The following is a 21,520-nucleotide window of genomic DNA, read 5'->3' on the forward strand; positions in this document are numbered from 1 at the left end:
TTACTTAATAAAAATTTTCAAATTCGGATTCCTTTTCAAGTTATAGACAAAAACTCAAAAAGTAACAGAAAAAGTCGAAAATATTGATCGTTACAAAAATAGTCATATCTTTATAAATTATCCATAGATTTCAAAGAAAACTATCTTTTTATCTTTGCCAGAAAGTGTACTATACATGAAAAATTTAAAACTATGAGGATTCGAAAGATTTTGATTTTTTCTTTAAGTAATAAAATTTTTTTTGCAAAAATTTCCTTTAAAAAACCATTTTTTTTTTTAATGTTTTAAAACATTGCACTTAAACATCTAGAGTTACCCAAAAAAGTTATTCTAGTGTTTCTTACTTATTTATTCAGCTTTCAGGTTCTGGTTCTTTTCTTCAGATTAGTCATTTATTACTCAAGATATAACTTGAATACTAAGTATGCCTTGAAAAACAACAACAAAAAACTTTGAAAAAATAGCTTAAAAATGTAAAAATCATAACGGGATGATTTTTTTCAAAAAGATCATAAAATTTTACTTCAAAAACAGTTTTGAAAAAAAATATTAAAAAATGGGTTTAAAAAAAAAAAAAAAAAATGTGTTTTTCACCTTTTTTGTAATAGATCAGCTTAAAATGGACTAATTTCATTTTTAATAACGGTTTTGGAAAGGTCTAAATATCACCCTACAAATGCAAAAAAACAATCATTCAATTAAGTTTAAAGTCGCAAGAAATATGCAAAAAAGTAATTTAAGTTCCTAGTTTTTTTTACTCTCAAAAATTGAGTAACTTAAGGAATTAATTCATACTACTCACTTGCTAATTTTTTTTGGGGGATTATTTATATACAGAACTTCATATTTTGAGCTAAGGAACCAGTAAAAAATGACACAAAAAGATTTCATGACATAAGTATTTTTCGTATATTCTTTTCACATGGAATTACTCAAGTAGTAAAAAAAAATTAAATCTGTTTTTATAATTAATTAAACTCCGTTTTAAATTATCTTAAAAAAAATAAAAAATATGCCATTTTATTTCTTGTATAAAAAGGTATTTTTAGAAAAAAAATTTCGAAAATCGTTAGATCCGTTTTTGAAAAAAATTAACTTTTCTATTTCCGTTATATGGCAGGTACTGTTAGTTTTGGTCATAAAAAAAAAATTTCAATTTCCCCTCTAGGGAATCACCAAAAACTGCTAACCACCAAGTTTGAAGAAAATCACTTCACTCGTTTAGGCTGCAGCTCCAGATAGAGACAGACACACAGACAGACACACAGACAGACAGACGGACAGACAGACAGACAGAATTGCCGGACCCACTTTTTTGGCATTCTCCATCATCGTAATGTCATGTAAAATTGTTATCTCGAGTTCGATTTTTTTTACGAATCCTAAACTTGCCCTATAGTACCTATATCGCAAGTAAAAACGGTATGCCATTTTGTAGTACTTGTTAATGAACACATAGGTAAATCGAAAATTTGATTTTTCAAAAAAAAAAATTACATCTTACATAAATCCAAAAAATAATATTTTCAAAATGTTATTTTGATCTTATGTACCTATATTAAATTGATATAGTTGCTTTTGCATAAAAAAAATTCGTTGACATCGATTTGTTTGTATGGGAGAATATCTGATTTAAAAAACGTTAGTAATGATTTAAGAAAAGAATTCATTGAAAAATAGAACTTGTTTAAAAATCTTAATATTTTATAAAATAAGTAAATGGGAGGTACCGTTATTTTTGGTAAAACAAAATTATTTCCGAAAACCCCTCACAGACGGAATTGCGGGACTCACTTTTTTTGCATTCTCTATCATAGTAATGTCATATCTGATTGTTATCTTTTTTTGTACGATACCTAACTTGATATTGTATAGAACCTTATCGCAAGTAAAAATGGGTTCCAAAAGTGACACGCAAATGCAATGAGAAGTTTTCTTGATAAAATATGTAGTTATATTTTGTGATGATTTTGGTCATTATTTTGGAGTTAATTGTTAAAATTCCTAACTTTAAATCTCCATCAAACTTTTTTGATAAGCATAAAACTAGTCTTGAAGTTTATTAATACAAATTACCTCTTGTATTGTGTTTTCTGGTTTCTTTGTTGACATATTAAGGAATCTTTCTTGCGATTGACAAAATTTCTCAGTCTTTTTATCAAACTTCTTCTTATTCTCCTTCACGCCACCGATTTGTTTCTTTCGAAAGTCTTCAAGTCGTTCAATAATTTGATCGTTTGCAAGTTTTAACTAAAAAATAAAAAGTCAAATACATTCCTAAAATTTAATTTTCAAAATATGATTTCCTTACCATATGTTCTCGATGATCTTCTATACTTTCAATAATTGTTCCAAAATGCCTTAAACTGTCACTTATCACCATTTCATCATCTGTTTGTGCTGTGCCAATGCATTCAAAATTGAATTCTTTTAAACTCTTTGCTAGTTGGCATTGTCGTTGTGATAAAACTGAAATTGGAAAATGAAAATATATACAATTGAGTATCTTTGATTAGGTTTGAAATTTTTGTAAGTTGAAAATCTCTTGCCATCTGCTCATATTGTTTAATTGAAATTCAATAAATGAATTGCGAATACATAATTCGAAATATTTATTAAAACAGAATGAATAAAAATACCAAAGCACAAAGCTTGGGCCAAAATAAACAAAAAAGGAAAAAAGAGAAAATGTGATCTACATAATTGTGTAGGTAAGGTACCTACCAAATCTAGAGCAGAGCTACAAAAATAAATCTCAATTTACACAAGAAATATAAAACTAATTTAGTATCATCAATACATTTTTTAATGATATCTTTAGCCGAACAAAATGAAGCAAAACAATTTAAATTGTTTTTAATGATAACGCACAATTAATGATACCTATACGCCCCCCATAAGTAAAATTGTAGTTGTTAAGCCATAGTATTTTGGGAAACACATTCAATTGAATAAAAATATTCATTTTATTTAGGTTTATTCACTGGAAAAGTTCAGAGCAATAGTATCTACACATTTTTGGAATAAGTGCCCTTTATTCTCTCCGAAACACATGTGCAGCATGTCTGCAACAGCGCTGCACCCGGAGCACATTCATAGATATGTTAAGCTCAAACCTCGAAAATAACCACTGACCGAAAAAAATCGCGAAGTGGTTTTTCACCAAACAAACACAACTCGAATTCTGGAGTTTTTATTTACCCCAGATAATAAATGCCCATAATGTAGATTTGAATTAATGTTAAATTATGGGGCATTTATCGTGAAGCAGACAACGAAAAGTCGTAGATCTTTTAGTTTGGTATAAATGTACTGTACATTATATAGAAGTACAAAATATTAATTAAAGTTTAATGTACATGCTTGTGAATCTTAGTAATGGTTTAATTAAAAATGCGTGTTAGTTTTTTAATTTTTTTTTTCAATAAAATATCTGAAAACAAGAATACTGGAGCTTTCAAAAACCAAATTTTTTGTTAGGTATACCTACCCTTAAATGTTTTCCATTAGTGCATTATTTTATAAATTTTACAGTACGTGTGGCCCAGTTACTAATAGCCCGCAAAATCAAACAACTAGATTATTTTTAAAAAGTCCGAATAAGTGTTCAGAAAAAAATCACTCGAAACTGGAAGGGACCTCTTGGCAAACATTTATTTGAACGTTCACTAAGCATTCAGTTTATGTGTATTCACTTCTTTGAATCAAATTTGAATGTGAATAAAGTTGGTTTTCCATATTGTAGTGAATATATATCAACATCTAATCCAAAATTTCAAACAAATTTCAAAAATTATTCCAAAAAATCATCTGTACAATCTCAAAAACTACTACTACTAAGTTTAAAGAGAACCGATCCATCCGTTTAAGCTGTAGCTTTTTATACAGTCAGAGATTCGAGTCACATTGAAGTCCAAGGTTCGATTCCCATTGGTGCCAATTTTTTTTAAATTTTTAATAATAATTTTTTTAATTTAAATAATAATTCATATTTTTTTCTTCACAAGAAACCATTATTTAGACCACAAACCAAAATGTTCGTCAATATACCCATAGAGGAAGGAATACCTAGAGAGCCGACTCGTACCCCCCTTACCTAAAACACCCGCAAATTTAATTTCAGATAATCTCTCTTATTTTTCTCTTGTTTTCCTATCTGTGAATACGTTTGAAAAGTACAATTCGTTTAATACCTTCCTTTCACCAGTAGATGTCCTCACAAATTTTGAATTTAAACATGATTTTGGTTTGTACATGAACTTGAATAGCTCAAATAGCTCACTCCAGACACCCACCTTTCAATAAATATGTACAGAAATAAAAAAAAAGGTTCGTGTTTTGAATTTATTATATTATTTTTTTATGAATTTATTTCCTACTGAGCACTTAAATTGTTTTTAATTGTTTTGAGCTCAACTCCACAGTTGAATGTGTTGGTGCCATTTAAAATGCACGGGAAAACTACCACATATAAGCACTGTGGAGTTTTTCCTCTCATTGCAGCTTGTAGTATGGAAGAGAAAAACCAACCGAAGTCGCGTCTCTAGGTATTCCTTCCTCTATGAATATACCTTTGCAGTTTGCAGCTCTGGATAGAACAGAACTGAGTGACTCAGCTCAGGGTCTGGTCCGCTCCCATACATTTTCAAATGTTTTAATTTATGTAGTTTTGCCGCTCAGGATTGCGACGTGCCCGTATCCTAAGGATGTGTGGGATTGCAGTCCCAGTCATACACTAAAATAATATTGTGAGCCCTATGATGGTAGCCGATCGGAAAAATATCCGATCGGAGAAAAGTTCCGATCGGAAGATTTTTGTATTCACGGTACCCGAATTTGAGAAGAAAAATTGAAGTCAAACAACGCACTCATTTCCCAATTTTTTTTTGGTTTTTATTTTTTTCTGATAATATTTCACGTTTGATTTTCTGTCGGGAAGAATCGGAAAAAAAAAAGCGTAAATCATAACCCGTCGCAAATATTTTGACAGTTCACTGCATACCATCGCATGTATTTTAAATTTTCAACGCACCTAAGATTTTTTTCGTATATCTGTCCGATTTTACTGTCGGAAGGGTTAAAATCATATGAAAATTGAAAAATTCGTACAAATCGGATAAAATTTTCTTCCGATCGGCTACCATCATAGGGCTGTGTAGTAAAATATATGAAACTTCTACCAAGAATAAACAAAAGACTGTTAATCAGTGCAAGATTTTCTAATAAAAAATCGTTTTGCTTTCCAACAAATAAAAAAAAAAAACATATTTATACACTCCGCGAAATAATTATAAGGACAAATTTATTTGATTCGTGTTAAGATATGTAAAGGATATTATTTTGTATTTCTTTTATGAATAAGGAGATATGTATATGGGGGATTGTTTCTCACCATTTGTTTTAATTTAATTCATTAGAATACAATAATACAGTTATTTTTTCCGGGTCTGGAGCGAAATAATTATAGGGACACATCTGATTTTTGCACTAAAAGTGAGGTTTAGCGAGATCAAATGTAAACAAAAGTAGGCAAAACACTTAGAAAATGAATTTAAACCCATTATGACCATTTCATAAGTTAAATTTTTCGGTTATTTTAAAATAAGGCGTGAAAAATCCTTGATCCAGGCAGAAATGGGCAAAATCGAGGCCTACCATGAATAGAACTTGTGTAAATGGGAAAAACTGGAGGATTAGAAACGTCCGATTGTGTAATTGATAATTTAATTTACAAAGGTGACATGTATGTTTAACTAAAACGATCAGGGAGGAAGCCTTTGGTCGAAGAGAGAGCCAAAAGTGACAAAAAATTAAGTATTTTTCGTAAGAATTTGACAGTAAGAGAAATTTTCGAGAAAATGAAATTGGAAGTGAGAGTATGTTAAGTGCACTAAATAATGGAGGTGGACTAAGCCCATTCCTGTGAAGGTAAATGGTGAAAAACGGCGCTCTTGCCGAGACATAAATTGCCCGCCTTCGCCTCGGCAAAAAGCATAGGTTCTGGGATGAAAAATGGAAAAACCGTTAGGTACACCATCTAGGCTATCCAAATTAAACTTTCTCTCATTGATGAACTTAAAAGTTTTTCCATTTTCCACAAACCAAAATGTTCGTCAATATACCTTTGCAGTTTGCAGCTCTGGATAGAACAGAACTGAGTGACTCAGTTCAGGGTCTGGTCCGCTCCCATACATTTTCAAATGTTTTAATTTATGTAGTTTTGCCGCTCAGGATTGCGACGTGCCCGTATCCTAAGGATGTGTGGGATTGCAGTCCCAGTCATACACTAAAATAATATTGTGAGCCCTATGATGGTAGCCGATCGGAAAAATATCCGATCGGAGAAAAGTTCCGATCGGAAGATTTTTGTATTCACGGTACCCGAATTTGAGAAGAAAAATTGACGTCAAACAACGCACTCATTTCCCAATTTTTTTTTGGTTTTTATTTTTTTCTGATTATATTTCACGTTTGATTTTCTGTCGGGAAGAATCGGAAAGAAAAAAAGCGTAAATCATAACCCGTCGCAAATATTTTGACAGTTCACTGCATAGCATCGCATGTATTTTAAATTTTCAACGCACCTAAGATTTTTTTCGTATATCTGTCATTTTACTGTCGGAAGGGTTAAAATCATATGAAAATTGAAAAATTCGTACAAATCGGATAAAATTTTCTTCCGATCGGCTACCATCATAGGGCTGTGTAATAAAATATATGAAACTTCTACCATGAATAAACAAAAGACTGTTAATCAGTGCAAGATTTTCTAATAAAAAATCGTTTTGCTTTCCAACAAATAAAAAAAAAAAACATATTTATATTAAATGCATTGAAAATTAAATTTTATTTTTATTGCAAATAAAAATGTTGAATATTCTTTTTATAATATTGGTTGAATTTCTTACAATTTTGACCTTACATTTAGCCGTAATATTGTAGTTGAAATAGCTAATTTACGGCTAAATAGTCAAAATTGTAGGAAACTTCGACGAATTTTCACTCAATTTTTTTGCATGCAATAATTTTTTTATTTTGAACTTCAAGTGCTTTTTTTCTCATTTATATTAGAAAATAAAAATATATAAAACTTTTTTGTGTCGCATTAACTAAGTCTTAAGATGTTTGTATACTCAACCCTCATTCTCAATTTCCAAAGTAAATTAAATATAAAAATAAGAGGAAAGCATTTTATCTCCAATTTTACTGTCAAATTCAGCCTACTAATATGTTTTATTTTTTTCTCTTTGAGAGTAACTTTCCAAGTTATTTTTAACTTTTCTAATAATTTCTCTTTTTTTTCAATTTCAGCTTCCTTTCGATACTTTCATTTGTTTGTACTTTAATTGTTTGTCATACAAAATAACAAAAAAGCTTAGAAGAAAAAATTAAACAAAAACAAAACAATTCCCAACTTAATGCGCAGATTTGATTGTGTATCGATTAGGTATCTATGAACGTTTCACGTTCCTAGTTGGGAAACTAAAGTTCGTTGAGCAAAAAATCGCTAGTCGCTAATTATGGGGTTTCAAATTTGAAAAATTTTAAAAAAAGAAAAAAATATATAAACAAAATACAGTACAGTTTTAAAAATTCAAATTTAATTACGAGTCAAAAGATCCATCTAAACTTTTTTTAATCTTACTGCATTTATTTGGTTACGAAGGCATTCCCAAACTAAACACCCAACACCCATACAAAAGTTCCATTCATGCATTCTAATACTATCAGGCTTTGAATTTTAACCCAAAGTTCCAATTAATTAATAGCCCTTATAACTTCTTATTTGACACAAATTTTATCTTTTAGTCCAATAAAAGTTGCCAAAATACACCGCACCAGACAAAGCGTGCCAGGATATGAATGTTTGTAGTTTTCGTAGAAGGAACAGTTAAATATAAATTCTATATTCAAAAAGCTTAAATTTAAGTTGTTTCAATATAAAATTTGTTTTGTACATACAGGGTGTCCCAAAAGTAATGGATCAAACGAAGTATGCTGATAGGGGATCTTAAGGGCTCTAAGAATTTGGTAACTTGTTAATCCCAAATCCTTACGGTTTTCGATTTAATGCAATTCTTGTGAAATTTCGAAAAATCCCTACTTTGCAACAGTATTTTGCTTCCTACGCCCATTATTGATTTTTGTTTTTTACAATTCTTTTACAAAAACATTGCCAAATAATTAGGAACAATTAATTAATCAAAATATTTTTTATTCCATACTCCATTTCGCTGCAAATTAACTAACAGTTTCAAGTTTTATAAAAAATCAGTTTTTTACTTTTTTTTTAGAGCAACACCGTTAAAAAAATTTGTACGGTGTGAGAGTGGTTTATTATTTTAAAAAGTTGCCATGTTATTGTAGTTTTCAAAAAAAGTATAAAAGTTCCCAAAGTTGCAGTTAGATCGCAAAATGTTACAATTTAAATTCAACAAAACAGGGTTTTTCAGAGCAAAAATACAAACAAAAATAGAGACTTTTGTTCAAAGAAAAATAAACAAATAACAGTTCGAGAAAATGTGTTTATTTTTGGTTGTTTTTTGTTCTGAAAAACCCTGTTTTGTTGAATTAAAATTGTAATATTTTGCTATCTAACTGCAACTTTGGGAATTTTTATACTTTTTTGAAAACTACAATAACAGGGCAACTTTTTAAAAGAATAAGCCATTCTCACACCGTACAAATTTTTTTTGCGGTGTTGCTCTCAAATAAAAGTCAGAAACTGATTTTTTTATAAAATTTGAAACTGTTAGTTAATTTTCAGCGAAATGGCCTATGAAATAAAAAATATTTTGATCAATTAATTGTTCCTAATTAATTGGCAATGTTTTAGTAAAAGAATTGTAAAAAACAAAAATCAATAATGGGCGCAGGAAGCAAAATACTGTTGCAAAGTAGGGATTTTTTGAAATTTTACAAGAATTGCATTAAATCGAAAACCGTAAGGATTTGGGATTAACAAGTTACCAAATTCTGAGAGCCCTTAAGATCCCCTATCAGCATACTTCGTTTGATCCATTACTTTTGGGACACCCTGTATATCAATTTCACTCCAACAACATGACACCAGAACGTTCTTATAAACTTCGCTTAAGCAATTAAAATTGCAATTACAGTTGCAGATATACGTTTTAAATATGATTTTCATCTCTTTCTTTGTCTTTTTTTATCCATCTTACATAGATTGCTTTGATCAATCACCAACTCCATCAAATTGTATGATCATTCAAAACTTCCACGAATATTTAGGCAAATTTTTAATTTTCTTCAATATTTTGCGAAAATACAGTATTTTTTGTATCACTATTTATTTCAAGATCCAGAATTTTGAAATAGAGAATTTTGTAAAACAGTTTTTTACTTATACAGTATTTAAGTTACAGGATTTTGAATTTACAATATTTTGAAAAACAGGGGTCGAACTACGGCATACGTTCGTTAACGTATGGTTGCTATGTGTCCCTATCTTTCTTCTACTAATTAAATAGAGAGAGCAATAAACAAAACGTGAACGTATGATCGTAATCGTGTGCGGTAATTCGACCCCAGAATTTAGTATTATGATAATACAGTATCGTACAGCATTATACAGAATTTTAATCATACAGCATTTTGAAATACAGTAATACGACCCGCTCAATTTTGTATTTTCTTAAAAATTATGTTTTGACATTTGCGCGTTAGCTTCCGGACCAGAAACAAGCACAGCAATTAATTCGCTGCTGCCTGCTGCTGAAAACTTACCATTTTTAACTAGTAAACCCTGTTCAATACAGTGAACTCGGTTTACTCGGTGCTGACAACTAATTGCGGGTTGATGACATAGAGGCACAATTCTTGTGGTCACACTTGGCTGGAACAAGCACCTTCGTCAATTCATGACTGACAAACAGTTAGGTGTGTTCCGTGCTATATACGAAACGAACAATTCTTTAGAAATATCACACAAAGTGTTTGGTTTTTAAGCTCGCAGTTCTAGGATATTTCACAAGATTGTTTGCAGAATTCAATTCATTTTTTTAATTTGACAGAATTCTCGATGTTTTTATTTTCAGTACCTAGTATTTTCTCTGAATTGGATACCATCGTAAATGTTTGCTTTGCTTCAGCTGTCTACTAGGCTGAAGCAATAATATTTGTATACCTTTTACAAAGCATTCATTATAGTTCTGGTTTTGGGAGGAATCATTAAATGTTAATGATCCTATATTGTTGCACAGTAGTGTAATTTGTGCAGTGTTTATTGTAACGCTTGTGTGATCAGCTTGTTACATGCTTTTGAGAAATGACCTTGAATTTTTCTAATTTTAGAAATATTTTCTAGTACAACTTGCTTTAAACAGACATCATCAGCTATGTACGATTTAACTTTTGAAAATGCTAGTTAAAGTGGAATAAAAAAATTGCATATAAGAGCAGTGTGTTTATTTCAACTGTGATTAGTCACGTTCGCAAAAGAAGTGTTACCATTTTAACACTTAAGGGTCGGGTCGTCAGATAAATAATGGTCTTAAATTTTACTTGTATTTTTTTTAATTTATGTAAATTATTATTTTTTAGATACCCAATTCAGATTCGATATTAAACTTGTAAATTATTAAGGGATAAGAGTAGAGAGATGATAAATTTATTTGTAATCCTGTTTTGAATCTCGCCCGAAATGATTATTAATTGTTTCAAAACTGTATTTTATATTTTCATATAACAAATTTATGACAATTAAATAAAATTAAAAACATAAATTTGAATGCAAACTTAACTTGAAATAAAATTCAATTCGAAGAAAACCCTTAGCCACATGATGCGACTGTGAGTATTCGAACCGCACCCAAGTGTGTAAGTACATGTTGAATATACCAGTATTTTGTTTGTTGGCCAAACTCTTGGTAAATACAAATTTCTTTTCAGCTATGAAGGATATTTGTGTCAATAAAATAATACGATATTCATTATTCAATATTGCCTCAAGTAATTATCTCCTAACAAGTGAGAAATTTAATTTGTCACCACTCCTTTTTTATAATTTGCATTGTCTCTGTTTCTTGCGATAATTGAATTGGTTGTTGCAGAAATGTTTCATCTTTCTGTTTCCAAGTTTTGTGTTTTTTTTTTACATTAAAGCATTACTCGGAATAAATAACTAAGAAAGAAAGGTTATTATAGATACGTTAATTTAAGGATATGTTTTGTTATGTACACAACTGGCTTTTATTTTTTATTCGGTTTTTCACTGAGATAAATTAGATTGGTCTGCTACATTTAGGTTTATGTCAGAATTTTATTTTTATAAAATCAAGAAGTCAACTTAGACCATTTTTTACTGAAAATTCCCAACAAAAGTTACGCATACACCACAGTGACTTTCTTAGTTTCCTCTAATTTAATCATTGACAGTAAAACCATCTGAATTTATTGATCATTTATTGATGTAGAGTCTCGAGGGGTGGAGGTGTGGGGCTTACACAGAGCTACACAATTTGTCTTTTCTTTTTCATACGCAAAAAAAAACACCTTAAATCATACAAATTAAAAAGATAAAAAATTTGCTTGTATGATGTTTTCTCTATTTTATTTATTACAGTATAAATTTTGTTTTATAACATACGGCTTAAGTTTAATTGGTATATGAAAAGAACTCGAGGTGGACAAACGACAGAAATGTCAATTTAAAAAAAAAAAAAAATTTGGGGATTTTAGGGAATTTTAGGGGACTTGGAATTTGTCAATTAAAATTTGTTTTTGAATATATTCTAAACGTAAGGTGGGGTGAATATCTTGTGTTTTGATTATTTTTTAAAAGGAGAGTGAACAAACGAGGATTTTTGGAATAACTATGTAAAGAAAAAAAATGATTTTTGTGGATTTTTAAGTTTTCAGTGCAAAATTTGTTTTTGGCTTCACGCAGCTTAATCATTTGACTTGACGGATTTCTGATATTTCATTTTTTTCCCTCAATTTTTGTTTTAAATTGACACTTATTTTTCTTCAAAATATATGCTATATTGTTTCACGATGTTCCTAAAAAACTAATAGTACTTTAAAAATGTGTTGTAGTACACACATATTTTAATCAAACATTTTTGTATGCACGTAGGTAATACAAAAAGTAAATTTTTTAGCCAAATTCTAGTTTTTTTTTTTTTTTCAAATAAAAACCAAAAAATTATTGCGTGAACAGATTTTAAAGGTTAGGTAATGCATAATTCACAATGTGTGTAAGGGCAAAATTTCATTTAATTCCGTTACAAATTTCAGATTTTACAGTTTTTCGATTCTCCAAATGAAACCACTGTGAACCGCGTCAGTATTCGTACTTTTTTTTATGAGCTGTGTTTTCTTAATATACGGCTTAATACTCACAGTCAAAATTTCGTGAAAAGGGAAACATTAAAAAAAAGTCAGTTATAAATTTTTTTTTTTATTTTATTTTGTATTAAGTTACAGTATCAATCTCAACATACGCCGCATTTTTTGGAATGCATTCCCCGCAAATATGGGAGGATCGCTGTATAGACACATAGGAACGTCTCAGACCCAACTTAAATACTTTAACTGCGAATCATTGTTTTGTTTTCTGTCCATAAATAAAAAGAAAAAAAAAAGGTTAAACATTTCTAGCACTTTTGGTATTCAAATCCATTTGTGACTTTTTATTTTCAGTTTTATTTATTCAGAACACGCACGCCAGATCATTCGCCCGGCTTCAATTTTTTTTTTTTTTTCAAAATCACAAAAGCGAAAGGAGGTCTAACATTTGTATGCAAAGAAGCATCAAATAAATGCTAAATGAATTTGTATGTTATTAATGATGTTTGTGACAAAAGGTTCCCATTTTGGATACGTTTGGAGTGAAATTCTTAACTTTCATTGGATCAGTGTCCAAATTAATTAACAAAAAAAAAAAAAGAACAGACCGCCCTTGAACTCACTGTCATTGAAAAAAAAAATTAAATAGAATTAAACAAAAAGAGTTATTATAATACCTTAATGTGAAATGTTTATGCAGCAAAAGTAAAGACAAACAAAAGTGAAATTGTTATTTGTCTATAGAGAGGAAAGCAAGAAAAAGTGAAAACGCTGAATATCTAATAAGCTTTAAACTATTTTTTACTGCTTGGAATAGTGGATCCAGTTAAGTATAATCGCCACTTAAATAAACGTTTGCTATGACAAAATAATTGAGTTATGTTATATATAACGTAATGATTATTAAGAAGAAATAGAGATTAAAATAAGAAAATTGTTATGTGAAAGAATTAATTATAAATATGGTGTTGAAATTTAAGCTATGATTGTTATCACAAATCCGAAACCAATACCATACAATTTCTGTTCTTTTTAATATAAAATAAATTTATATATCCTAAATATAAATCAGGCAATGTAGGTTTAAAACAGATAAAATACATTTTACAGTCCTATTCTGCTAAACGATTTGATCGAGACTTTCATTTTAGCTTAAAGGATTTTTTATATTCTTTCTACATTTACAATACTAAGATATACATTTTTTAAAAGCCAGAAGTTTTCAATTATTTAACTTAAATTAATAATCGACATTCTGATTAGTTTCTAGACATAAATATAAATATATATATTCAATTTGAATAAAACAGCTTAAATAAGTTACAACTTGCAGTGATCGGTTCACGCTGCGGCTTTAGCTATGATGAGAATCAATTGCAAGGAGCGGTTTGGGTCTTAAAAAAGTAGAAGTGGCATACCTTACATTTTATTCTTTTCATATCGAGAGTCTGTATTGCAAGTAGGTAATAAACATTTTCAGTTATGTATGAGAATAAGGAAATCTTTCTTAATTATTTTCAAAAACATTTCGAAAAGCAAACCTGAGAATTCTTTTTTCTGAACATTTTCAATTGTCTTTTTATTACCCTTAGTTGTACAGCTCCAAACAATACAATTATATTTTAAAACAGGATGCACAGTACTGCAATATAAAGATTTAATTTTATAAGGATTTTTTAAATCTAATGAATTTCTTTTTATGAATCCAAGTAAGGAACTCGTTTTGGACAAAATGGAATTAATGTGTAAATTAAATTTAAATTTCAAATTAATAGCTCAGGGAAATTAGTCAAAATATGGGCATGAAATCGCATTTTTTGCGGGACAAAATTTTTTTCATGAAATGTGTTCGGGTGGTTGTCCTTATCATAAAAGTCAATTTGTTGGCATAATTGGAGGTTGGGAACAGCCGCCATCTTGGAAAAGAGATTGGTATCGTTTTTATTGAATAGCTCCATTGTTATTCATTTTAACAAAAAATGACAAAGGTAAGACTTATTAACAATAAAATTATCTAAGAAATGATATACAAAACAATTCCGTGAGTTGATTAAATAAAATTTTATAGTTGGTCAAAGTGCGGGTTTGTATCGCAAGGTTGGGACAAAATGACATTTTTTCATATATCTGACGAACTTTTGATTTGTTTGGATAATTCTTCAAGAATGAATTGTAGTACTTATAATTACCTATAAAATGAGCCCACAATCGTTATTGTCACCATCGTATTGTAGAAGTAATCTAACTCCGAAACTCTCCATGTACTAGTCAAAAGTAAGAAAAAAGCTGTTTTTTTGCTAGTAGGCCGAGAAAATTTTGGGAGTAGAGGTATAACCAAAATATAAGTACGCAGTTTTGCAGCCATACGCGTGTTAATGTCGATTTCAAAGGTCTGACAACTCTAATTTTGTGCTTTATACGGTTTTTGGGGGGTTAAATAACGTAAGTTTTCCAGTTAATGTGAATGGGCTAAATTTATACTATTTGAAATTATAAATATACAAGCTGATGCTCTAATATTTTTCCTAAATCTGGACACCTCAATCTTGAGGATGTGACCAATAGAACTATATATAAGCCGTTTATACGATTATGTTTTAGAAGCTTTTTTTGTTTAGATTTTTGTTTGTTTATTTGAATTGAAAAGCCTGATATGGTTAGTTAAAAAAGCTTATATCGTGAGTTCTATTAACTCCATAGCCGAGATTGAGGTGTCCAGATTTAGGAAAAATATTAGAGCATCAGCTTGTATATTTATAATTTCAAATAGTATAAATTTAGCCCATTCACATTAACTGGAAAACTTACGTTATTTAACCCCCCAAAAACCGTATAAAGCACAAAATTAGAGTTGTCAGACCTTTGAAATCGACATTAACACGCGTATGGCTGCAAAACTGCGTACTTATATTTTGGTTATACCTCTACTCCCAAAATTTTCTCGGCCTACTAGCAAAAAAACAGCTTTTTTCTTACTTTTGACTAGTACATGGAGAGTTTCGGAGTTAGATTACTTCTACAATACGATGGTGACAATAACGATTGTGGGCTCATTTTATAGGTAATTATAAGTACTACAATTCATTCTTGAAGAATTATCCAAACAAATCAAAAGTTCGTCAGATATATGAAAAAATGTCATTTTGTCCCAACCTTGCGATACAAACCCGCACTTTGACCAACTATAAAATTTTATTTAATCAACTCACGGAATTGTTTTGTATATCATTTCTTAGATAATTTTATTGTTAATAAGTCTTACCTTTGTCATTTTTTGTTAAAATGAATAACAATGGAGCTATTCAATAAAAACGATACCAATCTCTTTTCCAAGATGGCGGCTGTTCCCAACCTCCAATTATCCCAACAAATTGACTTTTATGATAAGGACAACCACCCGAACACATTCCATGAAAAAAATTTTGTCCCGCGAAAAATGCGATTTAAATTACTAATTTCCCTGGGCTATTAAATATAACATCCAAATTTTTTAACTCTTCTTCTATTTGTAACTGTAGATTATTTAATGAATAATTTGGAATAATATTTAACAAAGTCCTGTTGAAGGACATTCAAGCAAACTTATCCATATTTAATAAAAAAAATAGTTTAATTTGCACCAATTGACAAAAGAATTGAAATAATTTTGAAGCAAAAGACAATCGTTAGAAATCCGAGAAAACAACTTAATATCTGTTTTATGTGACCAATTTTTTAAAGAAAACCTATTTGTAGATTTATTTTATTACCTTTTTTCAAAATAGCCTGCATTAACTAATGTAAAACAACTAAATATAATCATACATTAAGCAATGAGAATTTTTGAGAACACTCAGAAGTTCATTTACAAAAAGTAAGAACAATAACGGACCCAGGTGACTTCCCTCTGGAACCCCAGAGGTTACTTTAATTTCTTTTGAGAAAAAGTCTCCAATCTTTACAATATGTTTCCGGCCAAGTAACTACGACGAAAACCATTGTTGGAGCGGTTCATGCACACTATAAGCTTCAAGTTTTTTTTTTTCCAAAATAATAATAAATAAAAGAAACGTATGTATAAAGAGGCGTTGGTTTCATCGATCACATTTATAATTCCCATCATATCCATTGATGACCTCAGAAGTTGTGATTCATTAGAAAATAATTTTATTTAATTTTTTTGATAGGTAATCAAACATTTTATTACACCAGACTTATCAACTGTTTGAGGTAAACACTTTTTAATATTTTTAGCGATTTTATATCGAATTTCGAATGAAAACCAAAGACACTATGTAGTCGATTATTCGAAATTCGATATCATAATGTAACTAACGTGGCTTTATATATTTGTATACATTTCTAAACAAAAAAAAAACCCATAGAAGGCAGAGACGAGCTTATTTATACAAAAAAAAAAAAAAAACAAATTCCCTTTGTAGGGTGTGTTTTGTGAAATTTGATTTTGATTATTAATTATAAAAATGTTCATTTTCTTTTCGCGTGAAATGTAATATTTGCCAAATATTGCTTTGTTCAGCGACAATTAATTCTGGTTATCTCAATTAATGGAAAATCATAGGCACAACATTAGGGTGCTTCTTAAAAATCAACTATCGAAATTTTAATAGGACACCCTTTCGTTTTGTTCTTTATGCCTTAATATATATTTATAAATTATAAATTCACAACATGCTCGAGAAAAAAAGTTTTTAATTATGAAATGGAAAGAGGGAAAACGATTTTTTTTAATTTATTTTATTTTTTTTTATTCGGGGTCAACAATACCCATAATTTTTTAAACAAGTGCTATTTTTTCCTTTCGGAGTTACGATTCCATAAATTAAAAAACAAAAATTTGTTAAAAAATCCAATTAAATTTCAAAGTTTTTTATATAAAACCTTTTCTACGATAGAACTTAAGTGACGTTACTTTTTTATATTATAAACATTTAATAGATATCTTCATAGGGTGCGATATAATTCCCCTTAAATAAAATTAATTTTACAGTAGTTTTATTTAGATTAAAGATGTGATCCAGAGAACTAGACGACCTTTTATAACAAATAATTCGAACAACTCATATTGTGGTGGTTTTATTGCACGCGGAGACAGTGAGTGAGTTTTTTTTATCTTTTCTGTGTCGAAAAAAAACAAGAAGTTTGCGGTTGTACTCAAATGTAAGAAGCAATACGTATCAACAACGTTAGTTGCAACCAAATAATAAATAAAGCATATCTAGTTCCTGTTACATTTAAGTTTAAGTAAAGTAAACCTATGTAAATGAAATTCATTACTTTTTTAAACTTTTGGACGGGGTGTAAAAACTTAAATTTTGAGCTGAAACGTATGGCGTTAACGCCATAAATTTAACCGAGTTGTCCTTTGTATGTATGTAAATGCATTTAGAGTATAAATTAAAACCTTTAATAAAGAATACATCTATACAAATCTCCGAGTAACATTAACATTTTATTAAAATCAGCCTTCTTTTTCAAAATATAACAAATACACATAGATTAGTTTTTTAAACGTTTGATTTTAGTACGGAATATCAAATAGTTATTTTATGCGGTCAATCCAAAGCATACAAAAATAAACAAAATAATTTCAGTTTCATTAACACCCTCAATACACAACCTTAAAAACAATCTAATAGGAAACCATCTATCTTAAGAAACTACACAATAAATAATTCCAAGTTGTTTTGAAAACAAAAAAAAAAAAACAAAAAATTATAATAATAAACATCAGTAGAAGATTCAAAGAAGTGAGCAATACAAATTTTTCACCCGCTCGCTCATGTGAATAAGAATAATTATAAATGTGCTGAGCACAGTATATAAACAAATTCATATACGTATTTGTAGTAGACTGCAAATCAAAACAACAAAACAGGAATAAAATAATCAAATATGATAAAATTCCCTTTGATTTAATTAATGTCAACTCTGACATTTTGCATAGCGAAATGTTTTAATAGAAGAATCACAGATTCAAATATCATAAAAGATAACAAATGCAAAAATCGTATTGTTTTGTTTCGTATGGGCTGAACATATAATAACGCATTTTGCTGACACAGCTTTCTTCATCGCACCTCAGTAATCTTCAGATAGGTAGTATAATTGTTTCTTACTTTAACCTTAGAAACTGTGAATTAGCAAAACGTTTTTAAGATTGTGGGTTTATTAATCAATGTTACATCAGTCAATAAATGTCAAGTATGAATACAAAATTTGGTTTATTTTTTAATTTTAAAAATAATAATAAAAGGGTGTTTGAAAAAGAAGTTATATGTACCTATTTAAACTAATCGAAATAAAATGCACGACTGGGTCCCACGTATGTACTTGCTCTTGCAGTTCAAAACATTTTTATGTTACCTAGTTTACTTGTAGGTTTTTAGAGCTGCAAAGAAATTTTGTTGATGATGGGGAATACCAGACATTTAGGTAAAAATGTTGTTAAATGAAAATTTTTTTTGTTTTTTGACTTTTTTGAGAAAAACTAAAAATGCAGTTTTATTGCTATTGCTAAGAACATTACGTCTGCAAAATCAAAATCAAAAATATTTGGCATAACTTGAAAAATTTGTATGGGAGTTACACGTGTGCAATTCACACGTGGTTGAAGTGAAACCTTAAAAATCATTTAAAAAAATCGAAAAAATATAACTTTTTTTATTCCATCACTTTTTTTATATGACAACCTACAATACATTTTATACCATCTGAAAGCTTATTGTTTCAGCTCAAAATATTTATATCGACCATGTCTATACAACATCTACAAAAAAAAGCTAGAATTTTTTTAACCCAATTAGTTTTCATAAAAAAAGCAAAACAATCAATCTCTTTTCTCTTCTAACGCCATTAAATCCATTTTTTAAAAGACAACCTATAATAAATTTTATATCATTATTATTTCACCTTTTATATAACGCTTCAATCATGTATCTACCATGCCTACAAAAAAAGTAAGAATTTTATAAAGCCAACCATGTCGAAATTTAAAACTGAGATTACGGTACTTCCTCTACTGCTGGCTGGTCATCGGCAACAAATCTTCACAGGTGTTTTGAGGTATATTTCAAGTTTTTCAATTAAAGATTATATAACTTGTAGAGCACGTACCGTTATGTGGATATATAAAATGAAAGGTAATATTATCAGCATGCGTAATAAATTTGTTATGTGCTCTAGATCAAAAGATATAACGTGTTTAGAAAAAGATCATCTTTTCACCGTTATCTCAGAATTTTGAATATAAAATTAATTGAAATTTTGCACAATCATAATTTATTTAATTACCTATCTACTGTATAAATCATTCATCCATCTATCTATTAAAACAAAAAAGTTATGATCAATTGATTTTTCGTGTCGCTTTTTCGTTTCATCTTGTTTCAAATCACTACGATACTAAAGAAGTTTTCACTTCAAAAAAACAACTTTCAGAATTCTATAAAAATCAGCTGTACCAAATTTGAAGAAAATCCGTCTAATCATTTAGCCTGTGGAAATGTGTACAGATGGACGCACAGACGCACGGACGGAATTGCGAGATCCACTTTTTCGGAATTCTCCATCATCGTAATGTTGGTTTTGATTAAAACCTCAAATTTTTTTTTCGACACAAAACCAATACTTGCCCTATAAAGAAAGTAAAAATAATGGTTTGGTAGAAAATGTTAAAACAAGTATTTTCGTTGCCAAGCTTCGATTTTCTTTTCAAAAATGAATGCCACTAAAATTGCCTGCATTACGTGTTGCATTATCTTAAAACTGGAAATCAGAAATTAGAAGTAGGTGAATCTTTTATTGGTTTTTTTTTTCGAAATAAAGACCAAAATAGGTTAAAGCATTTTTGATTTGATTTTAAATAAACTCAAAGCTGATGGTCTTGATATGATAGATTGCAGAAGTTAAGCTAATGACAATGCTGCTGTCATGGCTGGAAAACATACAGGAGGACAAAGACATAAACCCCGGTTAAAATGTATACCCTTCTTCAATCAAACTTTGAATTTGGTTTGTTGCTGCAGTTGAGCTAAACTCAGACTCAGTCACCAGGAAAAATTTATTGAATATTCTGCAAGAAACAAAATGGAGTGCAAGAGCTCATGTAGTCGAGAATATCTAGAACCACAATAATGTTATTTTTAGTATTTTACTATGTAAAACCTGACAGAGACAGGTGAAATCTTTAACAGACGGAATATCGATTACATGTAGATACATACATATGTGTGTTTTTGCTTTTGAAAACAAATACAGCAAGCAGTTAATGATGCAAACAGAAAGTGTCAACCTACACCACTATAATTGCTTTACAGATCAAGGGGCACGGTAGTGCCCAGCCAAGTTCTCTAGCAACTTTGGCACTACACCCTTATTTACAGGAAACAACTCAGGCCATTTTCGACCCCCCTCTAACTTCCACACCAAAAATGCTAGAAATTTTGATTGTTTACAAATACAATCAAAATTTTATTGATACGAATTTGAACCCAAACTTTAGAACTTGGTACACTTTTACATCTCAGTACTTTTTGTGCCAGCATATTTTCAACATAGGAGAACTTGGCTCCTTTTTTAACAGTAATGTTTTTGTTGTGATCTTCCTCACAGAAATAAGAATAGAAACTAAAACTTATAAAATTGGTAGAACGTCCCAAAAAACTCCGGTGAAAATTATATTTTTCTTAGACTTAAAATGAAGCAAAGATTTCAAAAGCTACGAAATTTGGCGAAAAATCAATCCTTTCATACTTTTCGACAACAATACAACATCGGTGCAGGGAAATTATTCCACGGGAATCTGCTCCACATGGGAATTTATTCCACTTCAAGTGGAAATCTATTACGCTTTTTGAAGTGGAATAAATTCTCACCGTGGCACAGTGTGGTAATTCGCCAATCTGACTGGACAAAATAGAAAAAAAAAAGTTTAGCCACATGATTTTAAATCATGAGTTGAGCTTCTCAATACAATGGGTAACTGTAATTCATGTTTGGTTTTTTGGTTTTCATCTCGGATTAGCGTAAGCTAAGCTTGAAAGTTGGTTCTTGTCAACAGTTGGATGGAGATAATACAAAGTATTCTATTTTTCGCTTGAGTTTGGTTGACGATTAAAAACGCTGTGGTAGTTTTTTTGTTGTAATTGTTTTTTTTAATTGTTAATCTACATTTGGAGGTAAAGTATTATAATTTTTATTTATTAATTAC

General features: G+C 29.7%; 1 protein-coding gene across 3 annotated transcripts in view; it reads right to left on the reverse strand.

The window, feature by feature from the left end:
• LOC129912168 (rho GTPase-activating protein Graf) overlaps positions 1 to 21,520 on the reverse strand; it is an 85,333-nt gene that overhangs the window by 30,302 nt on the left and 33,511 nt on the right. For all 3 annotated transcript variants that reach the window (XM_055990308.1, XM_055990307.1, XM_055990306.1), the window contains exons 3-4: positions 2,312 to 2,469; positions 2,077 to 2,250 (exon numbers count right to left, since the gene is read on the reverse strand). In XM_055990308.1, the coding sequence (XP_055846283.1) occupies positions 2,077 to 2,250; positions 2,312 to 2,469 (332 nt within the window). The remainder of the gene's footprint in view (positions 1 to 2,076; positions 2,251 to 2,311; positions 2,470 to 21,520) is intronic.

The sequence above is a fragment of the Episyrphus balteatus genome, chromosome 2 (genome assembly GCF_945859705.1).
Source record: "Episyrphus balteatus chromosome 2, idEpiBalt1.1, whole genome shotgun sequence".
Classification (NCBI taxonomy): domain Eukaryota; kingdom Metazoa; phylum Arthropoda; class Insecta; order Diptera; family Syrphidae; genus Episyrphus; species Episyrphus balteatus.